At 37.6% G+C, this 27,769-nt stretch overlaps 1 protein-coding gene across 2 annotated transcripts; it reads right to left on the reverse strand.

Moving 5' to 3' along the window:
• Nucleotides 1-27,769, reverse strand: PPP1CB (protein phosphatase 1 catalytic subunit beta). 2 transcript variants are annotated; one of them, XM_062571942.1, is made up of 9 exons: nucleotides 27,472-27,769; nucleotides 18,438-18,540; nucleotides 16,306-16,437; nucleotides 12,677-12,907; nucleotides 12,191-12,295; nucleotides 7,290-7,361; nucleotides 4,134-4,285; nucleotides 2,433-2,567; nucleotides 1-1,775 (listed from the first exon to the last, which is right to left on the reverse strand). In XM_062571942.1, exons 3-9 carry the CDS (start codon nucleotides 16,403-16,405, stop codon nucleotides 1,671-1,673), a joined length of 900 nt encoding a protein of 299 aa, XP_062427926.1. In that variant the 5' UTR covers nucleotides 16,406-16,437; nucleotides 18,438-18,540; nucleotides 27,472-27,769; the 3' UTR covers nucleotides 1-1,670. The 2 variants fall into 2 exon arrangements, with proteins under 2 accessions (XP_062427926.1, XP_062427925.1); XM_062571941.1 differs by lacking the exon at nucleotides 18,438-18,540.

Here is a 27,769-nt window from a genome sequence, read left to right on the forward strand (position 1 = left end):
TTCTAATGAATTAGACAACTTTTACTAAATGAAAAAACTACATTTAAAATATGCATTTAAAACAAAATTGAATTAGAAAAGAGACTTAAATCCATTTTAAAGAACTTGTTCACTGTGTCAGAAATCAATATATCTCTTGCATTATATAATGTGCCAGTTCATAAAATGTAAGTTACCAGAATCCTCAATTTAACATTTTCAAAGACAATATTGAAGTCAAGAGTTTTACATCTACAGATGCACATTTAGAATGGTATAAATCTGAAGCCTTCCCCCAAAGAATCTTACAAATTTGACAGTATTCAATAAAAGCTTTTATAGTTATAGTTAATAAGTATTGCATCCTAATGCATCACAGATCCATGCCTTTTGTTTTTCCTACTACAAACTTTATCTTCTCTGTACTTCACCATTTGTCAATGTTAACCCTTTTAAGAAAGGGGAGAACTGGAAAGAAATACTGCATAACTCTTGATCATGTACAGAAATTATTGCTACTATAGTACACTACAAAGCAGAAGTCTATACAATAGTATATGAAATTTGATCATGAAAATCCAAAGGATATAATCTTTAGTGACACAAGCCTTACAATCATGTAGGACATTCACATAGCAATATGAGCTCACCAATCGTCAGTTAACCTATTGTTCACTGATGAACATCCATTTAAAATACACCCTCTTATGAAAAAGAATGTCAGCTTTCAAAGGCTTATCAAATACGGATCTTCATGTTCGGTGGAACTATGCAAGATGAATTTTGATGCAGGTTGGGAGTTACCTGGAAGCTAAGCATGCCAAAGGTGTCTCATGCTAATAAAACCTAAAGCCAAGGTACCACATAATCAAGTTACCAACTAATAGGGAATACCATTTTTGTCCTATCTAAATTAAATGAAGTGCCATAGCACAGTGTAACGTCAATAATTTAAAACAGTGTAGTGCACAAATCCATTCTGTGGCAGTTTAAGTTAAAAAGTCAAGACAGGTTTTTCTGTCTCAAATTATGTTGGCTGTCAAGCTGTCCAGTCTAGGCATTTTGGACTTAGTTTGCCTTTTAATGACTACCATACTATAAACTTCGTATTACAATGGGGCATACATTTGGGCAGCAATATTATGAACAGGGGCAAGAGGGAGGATAAGAGATCACTGGCTGTTCTAAAAAGCCCCTTCCTTATTTCAATTCCAAAGAGAGCGCCAGGGAATACGACTAGATACCATATTCGCATCATTCTAGCTACAAAAAAAACAAAACAAAACAAAAAAACAAAAGTAAAAGCAATCAAGCAACAATAAGAACACATTACACAAATGGAACATCATGCTCTCAATCTGGTTTAACTATTACATCAAGTTTTAACTGGGATGTTGGTCAACTTTAAAAACCGTGGTAAGTGTGAATATGTAGTCGCAATAGTTTTCCTTTAAACTTTTTTACTTTATGCTGGATATTAGAACTTGGAGCTATACTTGTTACAATACAGTGTCGCACATCTTTCTACTAGAAAAAAATTAAAGATCCTTTACCCGTCTCTTTAAGTTAAACTTGTGACATCATAAAGGGTGTCAAATGGCTGGATGGTTTTACAGTGCACACTTATATATACTGTAATATGGAGTTTTGTCCTTGACAGATCTGATGGTGTTTCTACATTATTCCTTTCTTCACCTCTTCTTCGGTGGATTAGCTGTGCGAGGCGGAGTGACTGGGCGCCCAGAATTCAGTCCACCATACTGGTACTTGGCTTTCTTTTCAGATGGTTTCAATATCTTAGGGAAAATAAAGAAGTTCTTTTGAGTCAGTGACAGCTGAGAATATGCCAGACACTGTTAAGCCAACATGAAGTCTCATTCAGCAGAAACAAGAGAGGGGGAAAAAAAAAAGTACATTGCCATCCTACAGATTTCTTAACCTGCCTGCATCACTGCACGTACAAAGGCAACAGGTTATGCTATACTTCTAAATCCTTCTCATTCTGCAGCTGTATGTTAGGGATGGAAGGGGGGAGAAAGGGGCTGAAAGCATCATTTATAATACACCAAGGTGAAGGAGGGAATAAAATCTGAGCAGAGGAACTTAAGTAAAAGGATGCCCTTAGACTGAATAATCATGTATTCTGACCACTAGGTAGGACTTAAAAAAAATTCAAATAAAAAGTGTAAATTAACCATTTGAATATAAGGAATAACTTAATATTCAGGAGTCTGGAAAACAGCAAATGCCACACAGCTCTCTGGAGAACAGCTGGTTTGCAGTTGCATTTTCATTTCCCCAGACACCAGCCTTCTGTGCAAGATTTTATGTAGCTCAGTAATCTTAACTTAGACTGACCATATGCACATCAGTAAATAACCTAGATCAGCTCCTATATTCCAGTATCTTTAGTGTACATCTTCATACTCATTTAGTGTACAAATACATCATACCTGAAAGGAACACATCAGAGTTTCATCCACGCTCATCATGCCCCCAGCATTGTCAAACTCTCCACAATAATTTGGGGCTGAAAATAGGGTGACCAACTGTCGCTTAGCAAAAAATTCATATCCATCTTCAACCACCTGTCAAAAACAGAAATAAATATAGTTCATAGAAACAACAAAGAGATCCTTTTTGCCAAAAAGGCCAATCTTAAGGCAAATAGAATTTAAAGAGATGACAAGAACACATTAAAAAGCTATTTAATGTTTTGTCTTTCAGCTAGGACTGGTTCAGTCATTTTTGTCTATCTGGATGCTGAATCAAGTAGTTTAACCATTGACATTTCCAATGCTAAATATGCATCAACTTGACTGCTTAATTTTTTTCACACTAAGTCTGACTAAATGCTGCCAGCTTGACTATTCCCAGCATTTTATGCTCTATATACAGAACGTGGTTAAGTTTGAACTATTAGCTCCCAGTACACAAGGTCTGGATATCTACTTCACCTCAATTATAACCACTATTTTTCACTTGCAGTCTGGTGTTAATCAGACAACCCTCTGAAGTGTAAGGCTTTTTACAATACCGACGCTCTAAAAGCAAAGTGGTTCTCCCATATTTTCTAGGAACACAATTTAGCTTGCAAAAATAGTGAAAGTAGAATACATCAGCTCAGAATAATCACCCTTCCCCTTACATTATGATGTAGCAAGATCAGTGTACAACAGTAAACAGCTTTAATCTAGTCACCACATTACCTTTTAAAGATGTCATACAACTTCTTTTATAAAGGACTAAGGCAACTGCATGAATACAGGAACATTGGTAGCAATCAAGAAATCTTAACATCCATTCCACATACTAATATTGTCTAAAGCAGTAAATGGCAAGGAGAAAAACTGAATTGTACTGAAAAAAGTATCCACGCCAAATAGTAACACACAAGAAAGTATTATTTTTTCACAGCAGGCAAGAGCTTTTAAAATTGCCTATATAATGAAACTGAAACATTTTACAGGAAATTGAAACCTGATGTTCACCTAGATAGGAGACTTGCTTAAAATAACTTCATAAAAACTGCAAACAAAAATGTATATTTAAAAGATTCTGATCATGTCAAAAGTGATCTTTTCTGCATATTTCAATATGTCAAACAAATCTGTGCCAAAGTTCTCTAGATAGGTGAATCAAAACAGAGGCAGCAGTGAGAGATTTTAGGTGCAGACTTGTTCGTAAAAACATTCAAAAACCATCAAGTATTTGCAAGAACTCAAGCAGAGAATTTAAGCCAGAACCATCAAATGAACTAATATTGAAACAGGAGGACTCTGAAGCCTTGGTTTAAATCTTGACTTTAAGTCACTACAACACTTTAAATCTTGATACTTAGCTTCACTTCTAACATTCATACTATACACACACAGTAGTCAAAAAGAATAAAGAGATATTACAGAAGGAAAAAAAATGTCAGATGGGAAACTAATGTGAATATTTTATTTCACTGATATTAGATACTTAATTCAATAAGAGTCCATAGAAAGAAATCTGCATAAAATAGCAAGCTTTAGAGTCCCTTTACAAGTAACCTTTTCCTTAAGATAAAGCAGCACAACATAAAATTTAAATACAACATGAACACCACCAATGAAGAGGTAGAAAGTCTAGAAGCAGAGGTTAAGAAGTAATAGCAGTATAATTCATACCTGGTGAGCTCGACAGATCAAATCCAGATCATGACGGTTCAGAAATTTGCTGACCACATCAGCACCAAAAGTGAAAGAGACACCACGATCATTTTCACCCCAACCTTGCACATCTTTGTCTGGGTCTGACCATAGCAGGTCACACAGCAAGCCTTTGAAAAAATACAAAATGCTAGTCTTAAAGTATCATCCCATAATATAAAATAGTTTTCAATTATTACTGTATAATTATTGGACCACCTCTCCTTTAGAAAATAAGCCTTGGCACCAAATTCAGCAACATTTAAACTGTGACTCAGATAAAAGAGGTGGTCTGCATCAGACTAGAGAACACAGCAAGATTACTTCTTCATAACTGACAGCATCTTGTGGAACAAATAAGAGACAAATATGACCTCTGAAATAACACTTACTTGTAATATTTAGTGTATTTACAATGATCATTTGAGGAATTCATTGAGTAAAGTTCATTTGAAAACTATAGTGAAACTTTAAAATCCTATGCAAGACTAGTCAGAAACAAGAAACTTGTACCAAGAGCTTCTGGAAGCTTTGACTCTTACTTGTGTATGTGAAAAGCTGTATATGACTAAATTGTAAAATTTAATCTAAGGTAACATTCTCAAATATGGTTTCAGCTAGCACTTTCAACTTGGTTGGATAGCAGTTGACTTTCAAAAGCTTGTGCCATCCAGTTGGGAATCTAATGAGAAAAACTGAGTTCTTTGACTTCTTAGAACTGGTAAAGGCCTTTTGCTGCTACAATGAAAGGTCAGCTGAGGAGCTTAAAAGGTACTAAAAAGGGCTCTTTAAGTTAAGAACTACACCTGTAGATTAAGAACTTTCTGAAATTTGACACCAGGAAGAACCTAGTTAATTCAGTTGCAATTAAAAAAATCCTTCAAAATACATTTCAATTTTCCACAAAATTGTACTTTTTGCTACATGATGTAATTATCCCATAAATATTTAAATACTTCAGGTCACTGTTTCAGAACCTGGAAGATATCCTAGTAGGTTTCTCTATCTAGTACTCAGAAGTTCAACTTGTAAGTACATCTGATTATTTAGTAACAAAATGAAGACATTATTTCCTAAACAACAAACTGTACAGGTTGTCATCTAGCAAAATTTATGCCTGAAAACACTGTCAGGCAAATCTGTTCTATGATCTTTAACAAAACTGTGCAACAAATTTGTTTAATCTATGCAAGTAAAATGAGACCATGATATGTAAATATGTTTAGATTTCAAACATGCAATGTCTACCATTGCAATGGCTCGAGTCGACCTTTAGTGTACCAAAACAGTTGATACTAGAAATTCAAGACAAAAAAAATGGGAGGTACAATTTCCTGAAGAGCGAATGCTCACAAATTTTTTTTTTTTTTTTTTAAAAAATCATACCTTGGTCTCACAAAATGCAAATATTAGAAAGTTACTAGAGGCAAGTGGTTTATGCTAGAATGCAGACTTAGACTTCAGCAAACTGCTTCCAAAACCCATAAAAATACCACCAAACAGAAGAATGTTTAAAATTGCAGTTGAGGTTGCAATGGCTTTTCTCTGAAGTACAACATCAGGTCTGAAGAAAACAGTGTGACAATCTAACCTCATCTCAGCACAAGCCACAAACCTCCTAATAATTTCTGTATTAACAGAAGTGTTTGCCAACTGACATCCCTCCACAAATGGATACCTTCTAAGAACTTTGTCTTCCCAGTATGTAACATTTCAGATTATCTTTTGTTCTTCAGAAAAAAATTTCCATTGTCTATTCTAGTTGCCTTCAGTAGGTCCAAAACCTACGTTCTTCTATGTCACTGTACCACATGCACATTTGCCTCTTGTGGCACATTTTGTTTCACTGCTACTGAAGACAGCAAGCCACACAGTGGATCCAAAAGTCCATCTCTGTAGTAATTTATTATTTTAGTATTAGGAGTAGGTATGATTTAACTGGTGCATCCATGGAAGCTGGACTAGATTCTGAAAAGGCGTTCCTGAAGAGGGATTGGCTCAAGTTGCAGTATTAGCCTGTTGAATAAAATTACCTTTTCTGAAAGCTCTGATAAAGTTTGACTAGCTTGTACCCTGAAATTTATCCTGATATACACAAGTGAATTAAAAATGCACAGAAAGGAAGAAATTAGCAGTCATTTATATTGCAGAATCCCATTTATCAGTCTAGTAATGCTTCTCAGTGTCAATCATGTATATACTACCTTGCATAGTAATATTGTTTACTAAGGGACAATAGATAGTAGTCCTGAATTACAGCTATAGATCACCACTGAGAAACGTTACAGAAAGTAGAATTGCTTTATTCCAAGGTTTAACTGTAACAGCATTTCAAAAAAAAAAAAAAAAAAGGTTTAAATGGGATATTTCTTTTAAAAAAGGCAAGTGAACTTCAAACCAATGAAAGCAATGCCTTAAAGAATACCCAGCTGTGCTCTTTGACAGTCTTTCAAAACACTAGTAACAAAATCTGGACTAACTGGGACCTTAAGGAAGGCAATAACTTAATATCATTAAAAATAGTATTGTACACCCACCCCCACCTCAACAATTAGCATCCAATTACCATACATAAAATATTGATGTATCTGCAGAACTAAGTTTCAGGACCAGCACATCGATACAAGCAAGCTTAAATCCTTATCACAGCAAAGCAATTGCAGGAATTATACCTCACAAGCTAGAAGAGTCATGAAGAGATGTGTTTCTACATAGGGTCAGCAGTAACATGTAAAGAGAGTCCCAAATACTTCAGCAAGCTTTAAACAATTATGTTCTTTGATAGCCTAAAAGGTTTGGGTGTACCTAACCAAGGTGAGAAAAAGAACTAGTTGTTTAGTTTCATCTGATCTTTCATTAGATTTCTAAGTTCATTTTAAGGCATGCTTGGATGATCCATCTTAGTTTATCATGACAAGCAACAACAATATGGCCAATAACTCTTAACAGTATCAGATAACTGAGTTAAAGAGGAACAGGCCTGATGCCCTGCACAGAAGTCAGAGGGACAAACAGGGAATATCATACTGCAAACATAAATTGCCTTAAGTAACTGAATTGCCCGCACAGAAATGGATATCTGTTTCATCATTACTATCTTTAAGGCCCATTTAGAGTAAATTCCATGCATTTCACCTGTGTCAGGAACATCTGTGGGTCTCATAATTCTCCGGATCTGCTCCATTGATTGGAGATCTGGAGACAGTCCTGTAAATACAAGGAAACAAGCAACTTATCTACATATTTTACTTGTAGAAAGGGTTCCAGTGAATACACTATAAGACGTTCAAAGTAATACAGCATCCATTGCTCCCACTGTAATATAAACAGGTGACAGTTTTCTACAAAACAAAGTTCCCAAACACAAAGGGACACAACAACACAAGCAAAAATAGTGTCTTTATTTTCAAAACATCTTTTTAGCCAAATAGCACATCTATGTCTGCTCTTAAATTAGTACAGAGGTACCCCATAAAGAATGGCATTTCCATTATTTTATCTTTACCTTCTAGAAAATCAGATGGTTGCACAGGAAAGACCCACCCAGTTCTAAAAGACCACATGCCAAAGTAGTCTGTGGTTATGACTAATCATGAGCAAGTTGCACTATTGTATTTCAGTGTGTATCACACACAAGTTGAGCTGCAAGTCATTGGGATGTTTTAAATTAATACTTGACTTTGTACCTGCAATAGATCAGGAGCACAAAGATGCTTCACTATCATGGCTCAGCTATCTGGTCATATGTAAAATCATAGTAGCTTGATTACTCAAAAATCATTTCATCACATAGACATAGCTTTTATAGATAGTTTTTCCTGTATTAACATGTAATTACAGCCAAAGCATGGGATACCAAAGCCACACTTAAAACAGTTCAAATACACACTCCCGATCTAGAAAAACCCACCAACTTTGAGGCATACGGACATGAGAAGCCTACTAGATGTTCTAGCAACTTTACATGACCCTTAACTAAAGGTCACAGCACACTATTAAAAGCAAAATTAGGTGATCTGGGCCTAAGTCATTTAAGCAAGTGGCAAATTTGAAAATGGAACATAAAAGTCTTAAGTTGTAATGGAACATACTCCATATGAGCAAGTCATACCTCTTTTATTCAGTCTAGAACTCTCGACAGTATGAGATAACCGAGTTATAGAGGTACAAGCCTAATGCCTTGCACAGAGGTCAGAGTGCCATATGGCAGAAGCAAACCTGTCACTGGAAAGGAGTCACTGTGTAAAACAGCTGATATCCTAGTTCGGACAGTGGCAAGGTATGTGTTACATATCAAACGCACTGGAGTCATTACTCACAAATTCTTCAAGTATTAAGGTTTCAGATCACTTGTTAAAGCAGTTTTGTTATAAAAGCCTTCTATTCTGATCAGGTTGTTAAATCTAACTTCGTTACCACCTTGAGTTAAAGTTGTGAAGGATGGTAAAAATTAGATATTAAATGGTATTAGCTATCAAAACATTAGATTCTATATCAAAGGAGTTTTAGTCAGTTCTACTCATTAAGGAATAAAATGCATGCTGGTATAACCAGTAGATAATCAGTTTTAACTTGGACAACCTATCACCTACTCTTCCTCAAATCTGACCCATTTGCATGTAGATTACATTAGCATGAATGTTCCTGGATTCTACTCTGATTCTGCTGAGCACCATAGCCTGAGATACAGTAACGGGCAGCCTTAGCAAGACAGTCTGTGACCTTCTCAGACAACAGCTCACAGCATTTCAAGTTACATCCAAAACATGAAGTTCTTTAAAAGAAAAATACACTATTGCAAACAGTCTCAGTCTCACAGCAGTTAAAATTACTGCATTATTTTCACAGCTGTAAAATACTACTCTTCCCCCCCCCCCCCAAAAAAAAAAAAACAACCTACATGTTTGCAGACCTATCTTTCTGTAGGGAAGAAGTGCTCTTATGCTAAGAGAAAACAGGAGATTAATTGTCCTTACTACTGACAAGTTCAAATTCAGGCCCTAGACCTGAACCACACTCTGATCAGGCAGAACTGGTAAAACAGGAGCAATTGTTCGATAATAATGTAGAAAGCTCTTCAGGTCTCTTTAGACACTATGTGACAGTATCAAGCAGATGCTTCCCCTTCGAACAGGATCCTATCATACTTTTCATGTCAGTAATGTCACACAAAAACACAGTCCAAGCACTTGCAAATGCTGTATGTATCTACCATACTACTAAACTAACACAATTCCCATCTCATAGAGCTTAACTCTGAGCAGACCAATGTGTTCCATCAACATGACACAACATGAGCTTAATTTGTAAAGCTATGAAAGTAATCACAGCAAGTCTCTATGGATCAGAGCTACAGAGTACTGTTATGGATAAAAGGAAAAATATCTTGCTCTCCAAGAAACTACACTACAGAAAATAAAGCAAAAAGGAGACATTAGGAATGGTTATAGAGCAAACTTTAATGATGCAAGATGAAGGGCAGAGTTAGAAGTAGGCTTTATAAAAGCCCAAAATACTGAGCTGGATGAGCAATATGTTATGATAGGAACAAGATATGGCAAGGAGAGGAGAGAGAAGGGCAGGAAAAGTACAGTAAAAGATCCTTTCAGCAACTTAATTTGGAGACAGGGCTGGCAGGGGAGTTTTGACTTGAGTTGTGAGGTGATCAAAAAAGATGCTCTGAAAGTCTATGTTTAGAAAAAAATTTGAGTCAGGGTTTTAGCCACTGTAGATAGCCTAATGGAGTAAGTTAGGTGCCTTTTGTTTACTATGTTATGCGGTTTTGCAAAGTTTTAATATATATCCCAGAGGACAATATTTTAAAAATAAACTATGCAAAAATGCGCAATATAGTAAAAAGGCACCTACCTTATTTCTATATACTGGCCTCAACCTCCAGCAGAGTTGTACAGCTTGTGTTGCTGCCTCAGTGTTTATTATAGTAGTAACACCACAAAAAGACGGTGGTAATCCATGACTCCAGGTGATCTGGAATGCAGTTTGGATAGCGTTGGAGAACAGAGGGGGGAAAAAGGGTAGAACTTATCTAATTGTGCTGAACATCCACTTTCATTTCTTAAGAGGAGCACACAGCACATTCAGAAAGCTTTCTGGTTTATTTCACAGCTGCAAATCAGTTTTGCATGTTAGTAATTTCAGTTACAGCTGAAAGCTTTGCAAGTTTCAGGGACAATTAATATTCAAGAAATAAATGCCACTTTTCATATGAAGATCCTTAAAGCATACTATGCATAAAGTAAATTTTTGTACTTCATTAAAGGAGAGGTTAACTGCCCCCTCAATTACATTTATAATGAATCTCTTAAAAAAAATTCTGGAAAAAATAATCTTCTAGGCTTCTTGCTCATAACTCTCAAGTCTTAACTGCATACACACACAGAAGTATCAGTTTTGTTTCAGGATATAATATTCTACTTTACCTGTTCAGCATCTTTGATAACATCCCACCCCGAAGCTGGTTTGCCTGAAACAACCCAATATTTTATCATTCATCCTCTACTGTATCTTGTTTTCTTTGAGAAACAAGAAACTAAGAATAAGCAAAGAAATATTTCCTTTAGCCAATTTTTGGGGGAGAAAACTCATTACACAGCTTTAGATGCTGATAATTTTTGCATTCTTATTGCAAAAGTGATTTCTTACTTTGCATTTTTAAAATTATGAGGTCTAGTTTCTATGACAGGTACCAGTCTTAAAGACACCCACATACACTAAATGAGCTCAAGGGATACCCTGTGAGAAAATAAGTGTTTTCTCCAACATGCCAATACTACTTAAAATTGGCACTGACTCAGCTATCTGCCACTGCATTAATTTGATATTCACAGAGGCAAGACACTTCAGAGGATGCTTAGTCTTAAGCAGAGTTTACTCTAGTAGGCACTGAAGGCAGAAGCTTTCAATACAAGATGCAAGAACATCCAGGATCGGTTTTACTGTACTGCATTCCATACAGGCAGAGCTCTTGTAAAGATGCTTGTAAATAGTAAAGGCAGGATGACAGCCATCAATATAGCCTTATAACCAGGAAAAAGCTTCTTGGGTCTTTGGGTTAAAACTATTTCTAATTCCAAATGGAGCTTTTCAGTCAAACTAGGAGCAGTGCTCATTTCCACTAATCTCCAGTCATTTATCAGAGCTAGTGCAGATATTACACTTAACCAACCACCTCCGGATAACTCAGTGCAAGACAGCAGGCTACTTAAGAATGGAGGTAGCTGCAGAGACAGCTGAAAGTAGGCAGGATGGCTATGACTTCTACTGCAAAAGTAATTGCAATTAATGACAGTACTCTGGCAAGGTCGTAAAAAGTCTGAGAGTGTCGCTGCCTGGAAAAGCATGAGTCCTTTCTACAAAGGACTCCTCGTTAAGTTCCAGTATATGGAGAAGTCACAAAAGCCTCTGACAGATCAACACAAACATCTTTTTCACTCCAAGAATAGTGCAGCACTGGCACAGGCTGCCCAGAGACTGGAGATCTTCCTTCACAGGAGGTCAGATTCAGATCTATAGAGCCAGGGCTGATCTGATCTCATGTTAACAGTCCTGTTTCAGTTCAGCAGGAAGCCAGACTAGGTGACCTCAAAGGTACCTTCCACCAACACCTTATGAAACCTGCTAAAGGGGCCAAAATTACAGATTTGTGGTTACTTGTGAAGGCTATTCTTTGACCTCACCACTAGGAATCCTAACATCAGCTAGGACAGCACTGATGATGTTAGCTGGGCCCGTACCGAGGAGAAAATGCTAGCATTCAGTATCCCTTAGAGAAGGATATAAGGATGGAAATATTTATAGAAGAACCTGCACCTCTGACACAGTGAGTATATATCACAGAAAGACATCTGTCTGCTTCCAGGTACATAGGACAGTACAAAGCAAAACAGTGACCTTTACAGACATCAGGATAAACCTCTACAGCTAAACATCAGGTATGTATGCTCACATTGCATTGGATATAATATTAACTCCAAGAGCCATTCAGACACGGTCTTTAAAAGCAGTTATCAGCTTACCTCCATGGCAGCAGAAGATCTTCTCATCCACAATAGCTGCAATAGGCAGACAGTTAAAACAGTCTGTGAAGGTCTTCCAGAGCTTAATATTAAATCTCCGCTTGCCTAGAAGAATAGCGTGACATTAGGAACAAAAGCCTGTCTGGGGAGTATAGATTTTTTTTATATATATATTTTTTACAGCCAACCTGCAATACATATTACAACCTGACCAAAGACATTTGCAAACTTTGAAATCTGAGTGCGTTTCAAAGTAGTAGAGCCTCGTGAAGACAATCTTCTGCTACATCATTTCAAGGACAGCAGAAGCACAAATAGTAATACTCTAGAGTGAGTTTAACCTCATTTTGAGATGTACTTTTAGAAAGTTTCGGAAGTGAGCCCAAAGAACACTGAAACCCTTGCAGTATAGGAATCAAACCCAGAAGTACTTCCAAACACATATTACTTAGCTGAAGTCATTCAGAACAAGTAGATTTTGCTTACATTCATCATAGAATCCATAGATCCGATTGATGCTAGCACACTCGTGATTCCCTCTCAAGAGAAAGAAGTTTTCTGGGTACTTGATTTTATATGCCAGTAGCAAGCAAATTGTTTCCAGAGACTGTTTGCCTCTGTCCACATAATCTCCAAGGAAAAGATAATTAGCTTCCGGTGGAAATCCTCCATATTCAAATAATCGAAGTAAGTCTGTATACTGACCGTGAATATCACCTGAAGAAGAAAATGTTTACCAGGATTAGTGCAACAGTGTAAAAAGTAGACAAAGACATTAAGCTAATCACTTTTTATTATTTAGTATTTTAATAAAAGTGTTAACATTTCCTCTAAAAACAGACTGGCAATAGGCACGTGATGGGTGACAGTCATTAACAATTCAAATTGAAACACTCACTACAAGGAAATAGTTCACACTATCTTTGCAGAACTGCTATGTTAGTTATGAAAACAATCTGAAAACTAAAGGCTACAGAAATTCCAACTGAGCTGAAGCTTTCTAATGAACTTCTAACTTGTTCAAATTAAAAAAAGGATAGAAAAACAATCTGTAACTGAACAGTTATATGGTCAGGAAACCAATGCATTATAAAAAGTTAAGTCACATTACTTACTGGAAAAGCAGATCAGTAAAGAATCTAGACAGACTAGAGAGGAGCTGAACATTGTGCTGGCTAGGAATGCTTATTTAAAAGGTCAGCAGCTGCTTGTCCTCCCATAACATTGCAGCACTATGATTCCCATCCCCCTGCATTTAGGGTAACTTTTTTGAAGCATTACATTTATAAAAAAAGTACAGAGACTAGAAGACTTATTCCTTACAAGTTACTCAATCCTGTAAGTAGATCTTAGGAAAAATAACTAACAGTCATATTACTCTACATGAATTTTTGCAGTGCTTCCTAAACAGATTCATCTGCTACCACTCACCATACTGCCACCTTTCAAATTACAGCTTTCCATGAGGGAGCCATAATACACGCTGCATCTTGCTTAAATTTACTTTCTATCAGTCCTTTAGATGAAGCGTTCAAGTGCATTTTCACTTTTGTGTAGCAATTGTGACACCAGAGCATATCATATCAGACTAACCAAAAGTAACCATCTGTTAGCTGCATGTAAGGACAAAGAATATATCAAAGCTACTTTACAGTAACTTGTATGGTCATGCTATGTATTCCTGCTGCCTGTAGAATTCTTTACCAAAACAACTGAGTACAAAAAGGCTACCTAAAAAAACCTAATACATGCTATATCTTGCTTAAATTTACTTCCTCTCAGTCCTCTAAATGAAGTGTTCAAGTCCATTTTCATTTTTGCTACTTGTTCAGTGATAAATATCTGTTTTTGTTAAAAACAGCTATGCTTCTGTGGAAGTTAGCTTCCACAGCCTCCTAAAGAATCCCTACAACTTCTAAAAAGAAAAAACACATTTCTAGAACTGTGTGTTCTCTGGTTCAAGCATGAAAGCATAAAGTGGTAATGAGTATACACAGCTATACTCCTCCTCACTCCTTCCATGAAAATTTCAATGCTTCCTTCTTTAGGCAACATTCTTCCATAACCACTTCTCACTCAGAGAAGGGAATCTTCTCCAGCTGGAAAGATTATCCACCACCACCCAATTCCGGACAATCACTGAAGTCTGGCTGGCTAAAACCATTTCCATGCATCTGGCAAAAGGACAACTGCTATTCTACTTGATGTTTAGAGATCTCCAGGCCATGACATGAAGACAACAAGGAAGACTAATCAAGAAGTCACCTTTGAGTCCAGTACTCCAGAACTATACTATCAATATACTCAGAGTTAATCACCACCAGAATTAGCTACCAAATAAACATATTACAGAAAGATTACTACAATTATCCTGTTCGTTGTCTGGAACTACTTTCAGTTACCCACACGAGTCAGAGACCAAAGTCATCAGTGCGTAAACAGCCATTTTGTAAAGGGATCAAAGCATTTAACATTCTATTCAAGGTACCTAGAATTTAAAACACTGCTTCATATAAGCACAAACTAGATTGAAATCCATTAGATACAAAGTCTTACAGTAAAAACTGCGGTTATTTTAAAATGGAAGTTTACATAAGAACATCTTCCATCTTACACTAAAACACAGCATTCAAGATGTCTAAGCTTATTTTGCATTGACTTGAAAAGAAAAGACAATCCTATAATGGCTCCTCAGGCATTGCCTCAACACACTAAAATAGTAGTTCAAAGCAGTACAGCTGCATATTTTGCTTTTGGTGCAAGTGATCCTTCTCTCTCCCCCCCCCCCCACTTTTATCCAAACGTTCTTTACAACTACTCTAATATCAAATTTAGATGTATTGACACATCCTCGTGCTACCACTGTGTTTGGAAGCTAACTTAACAACAAATGCCTAATTTCACCCTACATTTACTGCAGTGTTATTGTGCATCTAACAGTCCTTTCAACTGTCTGGATGTAAACAAGTGAGAATGTGAGAATCTAGCTTTGAAGGAGTCTACATATATTTTGTAGACCTTGATTTATGAGCAATCGAAATGTTTTGAGCTTCCAATTTTCTTTATCTAGGAATGAGACCATTGTAGTCTTTCAGTGTAGCATAAACACGAAGTGGTAAAGCTGGATTTTACCTTCAGCTTCATTTCATTAGGCAAGCTAGTCTGTTTCTTTTCTCCTTACTTTACCAAGCAATTAGTAAACCGACTTTGCCATTAGTAAGGTTTTGTTTATTTTACTTTATTTTTGCACGCATTGGTAATATCCTCTTTGTAAGAAACATTGCTACATTAGGTCTATCAGGAGGATGCCAAGAAGCTAAACTATCTTTGAGCACATTAATATCAGCAAATCTGAAGACTGCCTCAGTTCTAAGACTATGAAAGTTTAAGCAACCTAAGAAATTTTATGCTAAGAATGCACCTGTTGTTAGTAACTTGAAGAATGATTACAAACCAGTATTTGCAAAACTCAAGAATTCAACAAGCTTGCATACTGATTAACAGTACAGTTTAAGCTTTACAACATGCTAGATGTCTTCAAAACTAGTAAGGACCAAGTAGAGTTTAGGTTTATCCATATATGACAGCAATAATATTTGCCAAAGGTTTCTCTAAAGCTTAAGGCATTTGTTACATAGTAACTAAAACCCTAGTTTTAGAGTCCATATCCAATTTTATTTTTTTAGTTAGACAAAAGCAAGCGTTGGGTATTCTTTTTTAAAAATTAAGAACATACAGAAGTAGTGATCTGAAGTAAGAATAACTGCCCTTGTAAATAGTCCCTAGGGATGTACAAGGGACAGGTTGTGAAATTTGTACTAGAAAAGACCACAAGCAACTCTTATTGCCAACAAAACTTAGTCTTAAACATTGCTGAGAGCAGCAGAAATCCACCATTAGCTGCCTTTTCCTGACTTAATCAAACCCAAGCTGAAGATGTTAAAGCTTATTTTGAATAAGCTAAGACTGAAGACCTCCATCACTAATCTGGTATCACACAAGTCAAGGTTATTCCCTATTTCCAGTCACCTTCATTGACCTTTTTCTTCTTACCCAATTACATACAATTAAATAAATTAACCCCCCCCCCACACGCACACACAAAGTCTACATACCACAGATTTTCAGAGGTGCCTCTAGTTCCAAGAGAATAGGTTGGCTAAGAAAGATTTCTCGTGATTTTATGCACAAACCCCGAACTTCTGCTTCCGTCATTTGAACAATCTTCCCAGGTCGACATCCTCGTACTGAAATGAGACATACAACAATTGAAGTATCACATAAATGTACAGCAATAGATTAGTCCAGATGATTCGTATTTGAGATCTGTATTTGACAAAATGCCAGCAACACACTCCAACACATGTACCAAATGTTGTGGAATTAAATCAATTCCAAGATTAAACTCTGATGCTGTGGTAACCAGTGCTTAAAGGCTTGTGTGTATTTCTGATAAATCAACTTCTCAGAAGATAATTTGAGATTTGCTTTAGTCTACATTGTATAAATAGCAGCTTTAAGTAGTGTTTAAAATCAGCAATCACATTGTTGTTCATAAAAAACAAAATCCTGATAATATAAAACCTAAAAACATTTCCAGACTACAAAAACGCATCTTTAGGCCTCCTGAAATCAACATAACTAGCTAAAGACAGAGATAACACTTGCATCCTAGCAGAGAGAATTGCCCATATTAGGAATGTTACACTACAATTAATGATTTCAGTGTTGATGAAATTTCCATTTTTATATAATGGATCAAGTGTTATTGGAACCTTTATATTCAAATCTTTATTTAGTACTCTAAGTTTTGAAAGCATTCAGATGTCATTGCACTCCAACCAACATCCTCCAGTAAATCTATCTGCAGCTGTTCCTTTCCATAAGTATCTATACAGTTCCTCTGTCAGAGGTTTTAATGTGTACATGAAGCTGCAAAAGAGAACAAAGGTGTCTGCACTTCGGCACATCTAGTCCAGTCTAACATCTCGGTATAAATCAGTCTTCCAAGTTCAAACTAATAAACCAGAATTTATCAGTGTCTACAACAGGTGAAACATCCTGCTCTGGCATCTGCTTAAGTGTGGTAACATTCAGCATTAAACTATGACAGTAACTACAAGACAAGGTATATGAAGCTGTAGCAAATTGAATTCAAATGATTTCAAAAATCAAAACATAATAAGGTATCACCCTATAAAAATTTTATCTTTAGACTTCTGAAGGTGTAGCTAAGAACAGCAAAACTTAGTTAACACCTAAGAGAAGTTCCTGGACACTCTGCTTTCCCCTCTCAAAATAGCAGATTAACTTGCAACCTTCATTAGTTAAATCTCAGGGGGTGTGAGGGGCTTAAAGAAATGAACATAAACTTCACCCCCTCCTTTTCTTTTTATTTCAGCTTAGTTCCTAGACAGATCAAAATACTTTGCATGGGAGAGCAGTATCATTAGCAGTATTTTATAAAGGTGAAAAAGATAAGAGGAAACAGCTTGCCCTAGGTCACCCCATACTGTAGTCTAAAGTGTTAAGCTCAAAAAACTCTGTTCTGGTTCTCATTGTGTACTGTTCCCAATGCAACTGTACATCTGATCATTTCGACATTGCTCTACCAAACACCAAGGTTTAACATTCCTTTTTTAGGGCTGCTTTTACTGAAAAAAAAGCATTTTTTTTTAGAAAGTCACATCAGCTGAGGAAGCAGTTACAGGGACAGATAAAAGGCAGAAATGTAGAATGGCTATCTCAAGCAAGGAAGAAAAGATTTGAAACTAGATCCTAGGACAGCCAGTGAGTGTCACAGTAGCAGGAGGACTAGACTATTTGCAGAGAGGCTGTACATAGATGCATTGCTCACTGCAATCCCACAAGAGCAAAGCATTTTTAAAGTGGTATAGTGAAACTCCAAACTAATATCAGGTGATATTTACCACATAATGAATCATATACTTTTTGCTAATTAAGTTTTTAACTACATTAAAAGAATGCAGTTATATAGTAACACTTTGTCATTCTTAAAACATTAGCATGTTGACTAACACACTAAAAGAATACAAGGCCAGACATTAGACACAATTAAAAGGGCTGGAAAATAGATGCCTACAGGCTTCCATGTCACCACATCTCAAATGTCTGTTAGATGATGCACTTAAATATGTCTTTAGTCCCAGCAGGATTACTGCTGAAGAATCTCAGGCTCAATCGCTTTGCATAAGATTTTATCCGATCTGTGGACTCCAATCCTCACCTTTCAAGCCCTAGTATTCTGGTAGTTTACAGACATCCCATTTGTAGATCAGAATCTCATTGTGCCAGGTACAACAGACAGTCACTATACATGGAGTTCTCACCTGAAAGAGCACAGTCTAAATAACTGTTTCAATAAAAAAATTAAATAAAAAGATAAGTCATTGAAACTCTGTTAAGTTACATTTTAAATCCATAGCTATGAAATACTTACAATATCAGGATCACATCAAAAAGGCATGCTGTACACATCCAGTTTTTCAATTACATTTTTCTGCTAAAGATTCTCTTAACCTATTTCAATAAGCAATTAAAGTTTCCTCCATGTTTAATTATTGGCATAATGTTTTGCTGTTTTAAGCTGTTTTATGTAGCTTGAAACAGAGAAATGAACTTTAGATTTGCACACATCTTGCATCCATACTAGTTTGGAAATTCAAATCTAGGAAAACCCACCATATACAAAAATTGTTTACATTAATAGAACTAGACTAAGCAGAGCCCAAACCCATGAGACAGCAGTTCAAGCAGGGCTCCCACAATACTTACAATAATTTTGACCCAATCAGCATTTCTTAAAACACAACTCTTCAGCTATGATCAAAGGGAGCTTTAAGCTTGGGACAACTGCTCTACTAGAGAAGGACTGAGGCTTTAACTGGTGCTGGATTTTTGCACTAGAAAACATAGTAAAGATGCAGCTTATCCCTCAAACTTTGCTACTGCCATAGCTGCTGTATCCACTCTCTGGATACTGGTTCTTTCCTTTTTACACTACATTGCAAACCCGTAACAGGCAGACCAACAACTCATTACAACACTTTGGATTCTCTAGATAAAAGTTTCTAGAACTACGGCAAGTATGTTGCCCTCAGAAGATGGGACAAAATATACCTAATGTTTGCAGTTAACTTCCAACTGCTGGGGAGGGAACAGATGTGGGGTACTACACCCTTGCAAAGACCACATTTGAAGGGTCAGCAGCTTCATACTACAGACAGGTAATGCCAGTTACATTTGAAGAGCTTTAAAACCTGCAATTTCATAAGGAATCAATGATAAAGTTTCTCCCATGATCTTCTTGATAATCACTATCAGCACTGCTACATACTGAACAATGAGAAACAACTAGGACCATGGAAGCCTCAGCACTTAACTGGATTCACTCACTTTCAAATGGACTGAAAGTTTAGTCAACTATCATCTAAAACAGCTGTGCCACAGCTGTGGTTAAAAGTACATCAGCAAGAATAAACATAACTTTCACCACTTGCACTACAACTAGAATTTCATTTGAATTTCCTTGCCTCAGCTGGGTATTCTAAGGAGAGCAAAAGAGAGCATGTCACCATATCAAGTTTTTCAAAAGATTTAAGAAGAGGTTATAAAAGCAGAAAAAAGTTTAAGTAGTATTTTTCAGATTTATTTGCAAGTTTGCTAGAGTTAACTGTTCTTAAGGCATGCAAGCCATAGCTACATACATTGTAAAAACTGAAGCTCATAAAAAACCCTGAATAGCATCAGGAAGACCATTTATTTCTAACAGTTACCACTCACCTAGGGTGAGAACAGCATCTCAGCATTAGATAGAAATTAATTCTTCTGTCCAAGACAGATTTTGTAAACAAGTTCTGATTTATACAAAGGTCTTGGGTAAGGACAGTGACTCCTATTGTAACACCATCCCACGTGTACAGTGCTATGCCAGAACAGATCTTTGCAGCAAGGAGCTTAAAACAGAGTGACACAGCAGGGAATAAAGAGATTCAAAAGTAACTATATGCACTGTACTGTCATGGTGTTATTTTACAACAGTAGTTCCTAGATTAATCCAAAAACCTGCTCTAATCAGTATTAAAGTAGTCTCGGCATCTTCATGACTGTTGATAAGCAACTTTAACACATCTACTAAGAACAATTAGCAGTCTAAGATATGAGTTGCACAGTAGTGGGAAGATAAACTCATGATAAAAACAGATTTTTATCCCTCTAAATTCATGCCACAAACTAGTAGATTATGTAAGACAATCCTGGAGAAGAAAAATACTAAAAAGTTAGGACTAGCTGTTGGAAGTTTTACGAACTTTACTTCTTTCGCCATACTCTTCCATGAACTGGAGGAGAACATATTTAAATACATTTAACTATACTGTCACATCTCCCACTAAGTAACTAAGCTTCTTATTTTGTGGCATCACTAATAGAAGTAACTTCAATTATTAAATAACTGAGGTATGCACAGCTGTCCTAAGCATTTATACCATGTTCTCCAATACCATTTATATTCCATTTAGTGGGCAAAACATTTCAATGTTATGCTAAAACTGCAGACTCGGATAGACTTCTCTGAAGTTTCATAAATAATCTGGGATAATATTATTGCTAAGAAGCAACCTCTTTCCCCAACTCTTTTGTCCACATACACATTTGCTTGACCACATAATAAACTCTATTAGGGAATCACTCTTATTTCTAGTATGAGGACAAAAGAGAAGAATTTAATCTAGTTTCCCAAGTTGGAGAACGCATCCACAGTGAACATGGGCTAGTAACAACGAAGGGGAATGAGGAAAAAAAAAGTAACTGCAATAATAGTTAATTGCTAAAAAAACCCACAATAGTTAATTGTTAAACATCGCAGCAACTGCTAACTACAACACTTTACTACTACTTTCTCGCACTTGCAAGTACTTATACATAAGCCTCTCAATAGCAAGAATAAAGTGGATTTGGAAAGCAGACGCAAATTATCTATGCCCCAGGAAAAAGTCTCTTTATATTTTGAGTTTTGGAAATGTCTTGACAATATCTGCTATCAGTATCTTAAAAATTTAAGAAAAATGCTTTCATGATTTTAGAAGTTAGGAATCCAGAGTTGGATTTAAACAGGGTCCTCCATTTTGGAATGCAAAGCTTCTACTCCTTTAAAATATTTTGTTTAAGCTGTACAGCTATCATCCAGAATATCCACTCTCCTTATTTTTACAGTAAAATATTAAGAATTAACCAACACTGCTAGTTTTTGAAGATTCAGAAAAGCTGTAACAAAACTAATTGTTTTACGCTCTCATTCATGCGTTTACACTATTGGACAATAATATAAAAAAACACAGGAAAAACCTCCTGACAGAGCTTTGCTCAATCAACATGCAACATAGAATTTCAGCTTTAGAGGTTAATTTTCTTTTCCTCTAATGCATTGCTAACAAAATTCCTAACGTTGAAGAAAAGGAAAGACAAACTACAACATTAATTCATAGCTCCTGCAAAATAACAAGGAGAAAAGTTTAAGTTTGTAATACAAAAAAAGCTAGTACTAACATGACTCTTGCACCACTTCAATTTCTTAGGCATTTAAGTTAGCTAATATGCTTGTTAAGTTGGATACACACATACAAAAGCTTTGTACCAAGCCTGCTATTAAATTGTCCACCCCTCCCCCATAAATTGGCATTAAAATTACGAACAAGATGTACATTGCATTTTAAGTGCTGACTGTAGTTACACTTAGATTCCCCCATATACACACTCTTCATGGTGTGCAGCATCTGACTTCACTGAACAATAGCCAAATATAGTATGCTCGACTGTCAGACTTAGCCATGCTCAACTGCACATTGCTTTTTTTTTTTTAAAGTTAACACATACATCTGTAATGGTCATTAACAAGCACCTCACTGCAACTACCAAAGCATTAACAGTGTCTCACTTCTATTAAATAAAAGCAGTACTTTCCTTTACACTAGGATTTAGCTGTACTCCAAGTAAGGCACCAAATGAATCAAGTCAAAAATGTTCTTTATGTACTGCAGAGTATCTAAATGAAAGTTACTTAACCATCTAGGTTTTAAAATAGCAAAATAAGTGGACAACATAAAGGAACACCAGCATATATTGTTGGTTACAGCACTCTTGGCCTCTGCTGTAACTTTTCCAGCCAACTATCAATTCATCCCACATTTCTAAAGCCAAGGATGAACTGGCTGATCTCTGCAGTGCTGTGCAAACTCAGAAACAAACAACTTTCTTCCATCTCTTCTCCCAGTTTAATACAATACACACTCTCCTAGCAACATACAAGGAAAACCACTAATTCTTTTCTCTATCCAAAATAAAAAGATTCAGAATATTATCAGTATACATCTTTTTCCAGAAACTCCTTGTTAAATTACACACTTATTTTTTTAGTACCAAGCTATCCAGTGATTCCACACTAAAACAGGCAACAACCTTTGTTTCTTGCAAGGTTCATTTCTAATGGTATAATTTTTTCATTGTCCCACAACGGACCATTAAAACCTATTTTTCTTCTCTATATCTCCCTCTGCAAGTCTGTAATCACTTGCACTGCTACTGTATTACATCAGGCCAACAAGCTGGCTGGGTAGCTTTCTGTTTTCAAGACAAACTAACCAAATCTGAAACAAATTAATCAGCCAAAATATAATACATTAGCCCAGTAGCTCTATAGCAGACAGAAGTAATAAGGAAAATCACAATTATTTCATTAATATTTCAAATTCAACTTAATTCTTCAACTTGAATCTCTAATACCTCTGAAATCAGAAGGCACTGAAGTGGGTTTTTTTTTTTTTTTTTTTTTTTAAAAAAAAAAAAAAGACAGGTCTGGAGTTAGAATCATAGAACGGTAAGGTTGGAAGAGACCTCTGGAGATCATCTAGTCCAACCCTCAGCATAGCCCATATGAGGAATGAACCCACAACCTTAGCATTAGCAGCATCACACTCTAACATCACAAATCGTAATGCAACAAGCTTTAAGGCAAGCCTTAAAAAAATAATCATGCCCCCTTTGCGGGGTTTAATAAAAATCAGGCAATTCTCTTCCTGGTTAAGTATTTCTCAGCTTCCTTGGTGGATCAGTACTATCAACACTAGCAGCCATCCCAGCCTCACTGAAAATGGCTTAGTTTTACAGTCAATCCAGATTAAGTTCCACGAACTCAAGTTGTTAATTTTAAATAGGTTTAGCTAGACCCAGGCAAGCAAGAGGCCTTCGCTGCACAAGGTGAGTTTGTTTATACAGCTACATAAGAAGAATCTCGCAGAAATCCAGCTTGTATTTAAGGCTGCTACATATCTGTATGTATGCCCTCTTCCATATAGCAATTTCCTCAGTATTTACTAGGATACAGGTATCTGTATTTTCTAGGAAACACCTGTATTTCTGGCAATGCAATTCAGGCCAGTTGAGCTGCCTGATACTCAGAAATTTTAGACTTTTAAAGCACACAAACAGGAAGGTTAACACCCAGTAAGAAATACAGCAGTCTTACTTAACACCACCAAGAACATTCCCTACAAGAGAATGGACACATATTATAGCATCCCTGTGGTGACACAGGGAGACCATTCCCACACATCAAAGCTTAAATTAGCTAAAACTGAATTAGCTGTTTATTGGCCTAGACTTGGGTCAGTTTAGCTCAGCAGATTCAATGTGCCTAGCTGTAGCGAAATCACAGCGTATTCCACACCTGTTGTCTTAATGCTTCATATGCATACTCCTGTGCTGTTCACAGCTAGGATGGACTGGGAAGACCTATCCACCAGATGGCATAGTGGAAAGGTAAGAAGAAAAAAATTTGACTAGAAAGGGTCAGCACACTGAATGAAGCCAAAAATAGCCAATTATCTTTTTGTAAAATGTAACGCAACCAAGGCTGACGCACTACTAAGAATTTTGCAAATGTACAAAGGAAACAGTATTAACAGTTACCCGTTTATTCACTTGTGGGGTCACATAAGTCTAAGAGCATTTTAGCTACACTTCTGGAATTGTGTTTGTAGGTCCCCAAAAATCTTTGCAATTCATTTATGAGTGATGTATCAAATGTGATCTTACTATCAGTAAAAAGCATCTGCAAGAACAGTCAAACATACATCTAAAAGCACCAGTGTCTCTTCCAGTAAAGAAGTAGAATAGGAATTTAAATCTAGAGGTAGAAAAAACAAAAAGCAGAAGGCATTATTAAATTCATACTCTCAGCACACTCAATTTTGTTTGCTCTAATTAGAATTCAGTTATAGGGCAGCAATATCTAGCAACCATTACCACATATTACAAAAGAAAGTATATTCCAAACAGGTTCTTATCATTAAGTTTACCACTCATGTAATGAAGAAAAAGCCTAAGAATTTTGTCTACGTGAGAACACGGAAATTAAAAATTAATGCCTTAAGAAACTCACCATGCATTAGACTATAGCTCAATCGAGTCTTTCTGAAAACCGTCCCTAGCTTAACTCTAGTGTTAGTAAATCTGGCTTCTAGCACTCAAACAATCTCTTCTAAAATAAGAGAAGATTTAAGATAAGCATTCATTCGCATGTATTGAGAGTTGAGAGGATGTTTCCAATGAGTTCTCCTAAGTGGTCTGGTTATAAGCCTCCTTATATTGATAGCTAGGGGGGAAAAAATGTGCACACGCATGCACACATAGGGTAAGATGATCTAAATAAGTAATTCTGATCAAAAGGCAAGTTAGTGTGTCATATAACCTGAATTGTAAGTGGTCTTGAGCAAGAAAGGTAAAAACAGTTAGAGTAACCTAATTAAAGTAGAAGCAAGGACTCATGACAGCTAGTATCACAGCCTAGAAACAGGTGTCCCCAAACAGCAACCCAAGGGCAGTAAGGAAGTTTCCTGTCACTGTGGCTTTCGATATGCATTTGCTACACTTTAAAGTTTACAAGCAGCAGCAACCAAGACAGCTGTATAGACCACTGTTTAAACTTGAAGCCATCCATTTAACACTACCAAGAGGACTAAATATGTATTGCACCCCAGTATTTCATTAAAATGTCTTCTGAATATTTTAATGTGCACGGTTATACAGCTCAAAAGCCACAACTCCTCAGCATTCAAGTCAAAGCTGAGTGGCAGAAATGCAGCCAAAAACATATTTTAAATTAATTGCTCCAGAGCAAGGGTTGACAGAAATTTTTCTGAGCTGCTGGAAGGTCGGGGTTGCATGCACTGACAGGAATAATTTCTACTTACTTTACTAGAACAAGTCAGCTAAGCAAAACCATAAACTCCAGAATGTGAACTGTCTAATTGTACAAGAAGTTTCACTGTGAAGACTAGTATTTGAACCACAGCTTAAGCTACAATACACTGGCAGTACAGGAAATAAAAGATGTTAAGTGCAAGCAAAACAAATTAATATAGAATGCATATATTCTTTTAATAGTTTCTCAAATACAGCCTAGGAGAATCTATTCCCCTTCTGAGATTAAGATGTTTTAAGAGCACTCCTATCAGTTAGTAGGTGACAAGCAGAGAAGAAATATGTTACGCTTGTCTTAAGAATCTTCCGAATCTCTGCTGAGAAAGAGAGACAGACTGAGAAATAGAGACACAAAATTAAAAGAAAGTTTGATCCAGAAGTTGCACACACATATCTTTAAAGTATTACAGAATAAAAGTGGAGATTAGGTTGCTCAGGTTCAAGGTACCCAATGGCAACTCAAAAATGTTGGAGATACAGCAACACAGAGCATTTATGGTGCATATAAAGGCAAAGAATAAATATTTCAGAACTCATAAAAGTATAAGCAGTGTAACATTTACTGTAACTGACAGCAGAACAATACAAGTTGCACAGCAAAACACTGCAGAATCGCTCATTCTTAAAGGAGTCTACATTTAAACAGCTACATAGATAAACAAAGAGAGAAGAAATAGTACCCTTTAAAGATTTTTCAAGCCTCTCTCTTTTTCAAAAAAGACAGACACACACATTTTGAAAGGCTGAAAAAATATGCATTAGGAAGTCATTATTTACAAAGTTACTATGTGGTTTGTCTTGAAAAGCTACCCTCATTACTAACCAGGGTTCTGAGGTCCAAAAAAAGTAAGGTTTATCATTATTAGTGAACAGAGATGCACTTTGCTGACTGTCAATACCTGCAGAGCCTCTCTGCATGATACTACACTGCGTACCTTTCTTAAGGCAAAGATGACCACAACTGGTCAGAGCCTTATGTATTTTTAAAATACTTTTACCATTTAAGATAGTTAGCAGTTTCATTTATAAGAAAACATTACAAAAATATCCAAAACCCAAAGCCACAAAAACACTACAGTAACTCAGTCAAAAATAAAAATCAGACTTTTCTGTCTCACAACTGCACACGCTTCACAAATTACCTTCTGAAAGCCTTCTGCTAAGTGATCCAAATATCCAAGCACAGTAACCAAGTAAGTGGATAACCACCTCCAACATACTAGGTATTTATTGAACGTGCAATGGGGGATTAACGTGGGAAGAGGCCTGAGATCAGATATTCAAGACATCATTTATGTAGAAGAAAAACGCGAGGAATAATTCCTCGGCTTCTCCAAAAGATGGAAGGCGGTCAATTTGCTCCTTCTTTTAAAGGAAAGGGTCGCTACTTAATACAGGCAAAACCCCTCACAGCTATTAGCCTTCTAAGAGACTAAGCTCAGAGCTATCCAGCCACCCGAGAGGCACCTCTGGAGACGGGCCCGCGGGCAGGCAGCGCAATGCCTGCGTACTCGCTTCCCCCGACAGGCAGACGCGCGCGCAGCTCCACACCTCATCCCGCCGGAGCGCACAGTAGTACGCGCGGAGGAGCGCGAGTAACCTCACTGAGGAGCGAAGGCGTAAGGCGGCCCGCGGGGCTGCTCCCCCTCACCCGGGCAGCTGCCGCGGGGGGGTGGGGAGAGCGCTTGAAAGGCTTTTTTTCAGAGAGAAAAGAAAAAAGGAGAAGAGCGAAAAAAAAGAAAGAAGCTGCCAGTCCACACAGCGCAGGGAGGGCTGCCCCCTCACACCAGCCTGCAGGAGATGCTCAAAAGCCTCCCCCCCACCCCGAAGCCCCGGCGGCCGCGGGCCCGGCCGCGCCGAGCCCCTCTCCACCGCCCCCCGGGGCCGGGGCCGCGGGGGAGGCGCTGCCGCTGCCCGCGGCCGCCCCGCCCGCTCCCCCCGCCCCGCGGGGAGGCGGCGGCGGCTGGCCGCGGCGGCGCGGCCCCGGCGGGCGGCCCGCTCACCTTCCAGCAGGCGGGTGATGAGGCTGTCCACGTTCAGCTCCCCGTCCGCCATTTTGTGGCCACCAGGCTCGGTCCCGGGCGGGCGGAGGGCGGGGTGGAGGGCGCCTCACGGAGGAGGAGGAGGAGCAGCAGCGCGGGCGGCGGCCGCAGCGCAAGTGGCTCCCCCGGCTCCGACGGTCCCCGCGGGCCGCCCGGCTTCTCCCGCGCTGGCAGCCGAAAGCGCCGCTCCCGCTCCCTCAGCGCTAAATGGGGGGGAAGCGCCTACCCCTCCTCCCCGCGCCGCCTCCCCGCCTCTGGA

Source organism: Rhea pennata, chromosome 3 (genome assembly GCF_028389875.1).
Source record: "Rhea pennata isolate bPtePen1 chromosome 3, bPtePen1.pri, whole genome shotgun sequence".
Lineage (NCBI taxonomy): Eukaryota > Metazoa > Chordata > Aves > Rheiformes > Rheidae > Rhea > Rhea pennata.

What these genes read in the sequence shown, in the direction of transcription:
- PPP1CB (XM_062571941.1), bottom strand. Translation starts at nt 27,523, where the DNA reads ATGGCGGACGGGGAGCTGAACGTGGACAGCCTCATCACCCGCCTGCTG. An exon ending in CTATGGATTCTATGATGAAT is followed by an intron (nt 12,296 to 12,676) that starts GTAAGCAAAATC and finishes CTATTCTTCTAG; the next exon opens with GCAAGCGGAGATTTAATATT. An exon ending in GATCTTCTGCTGCCATGGAG is followed by an intron (nt 7,362 to 12,190) that starts GTAAGCTGATAA and finishes TTGTATTTACAG; the next exon opens with GACTGTCTCCAGATCTCCAA.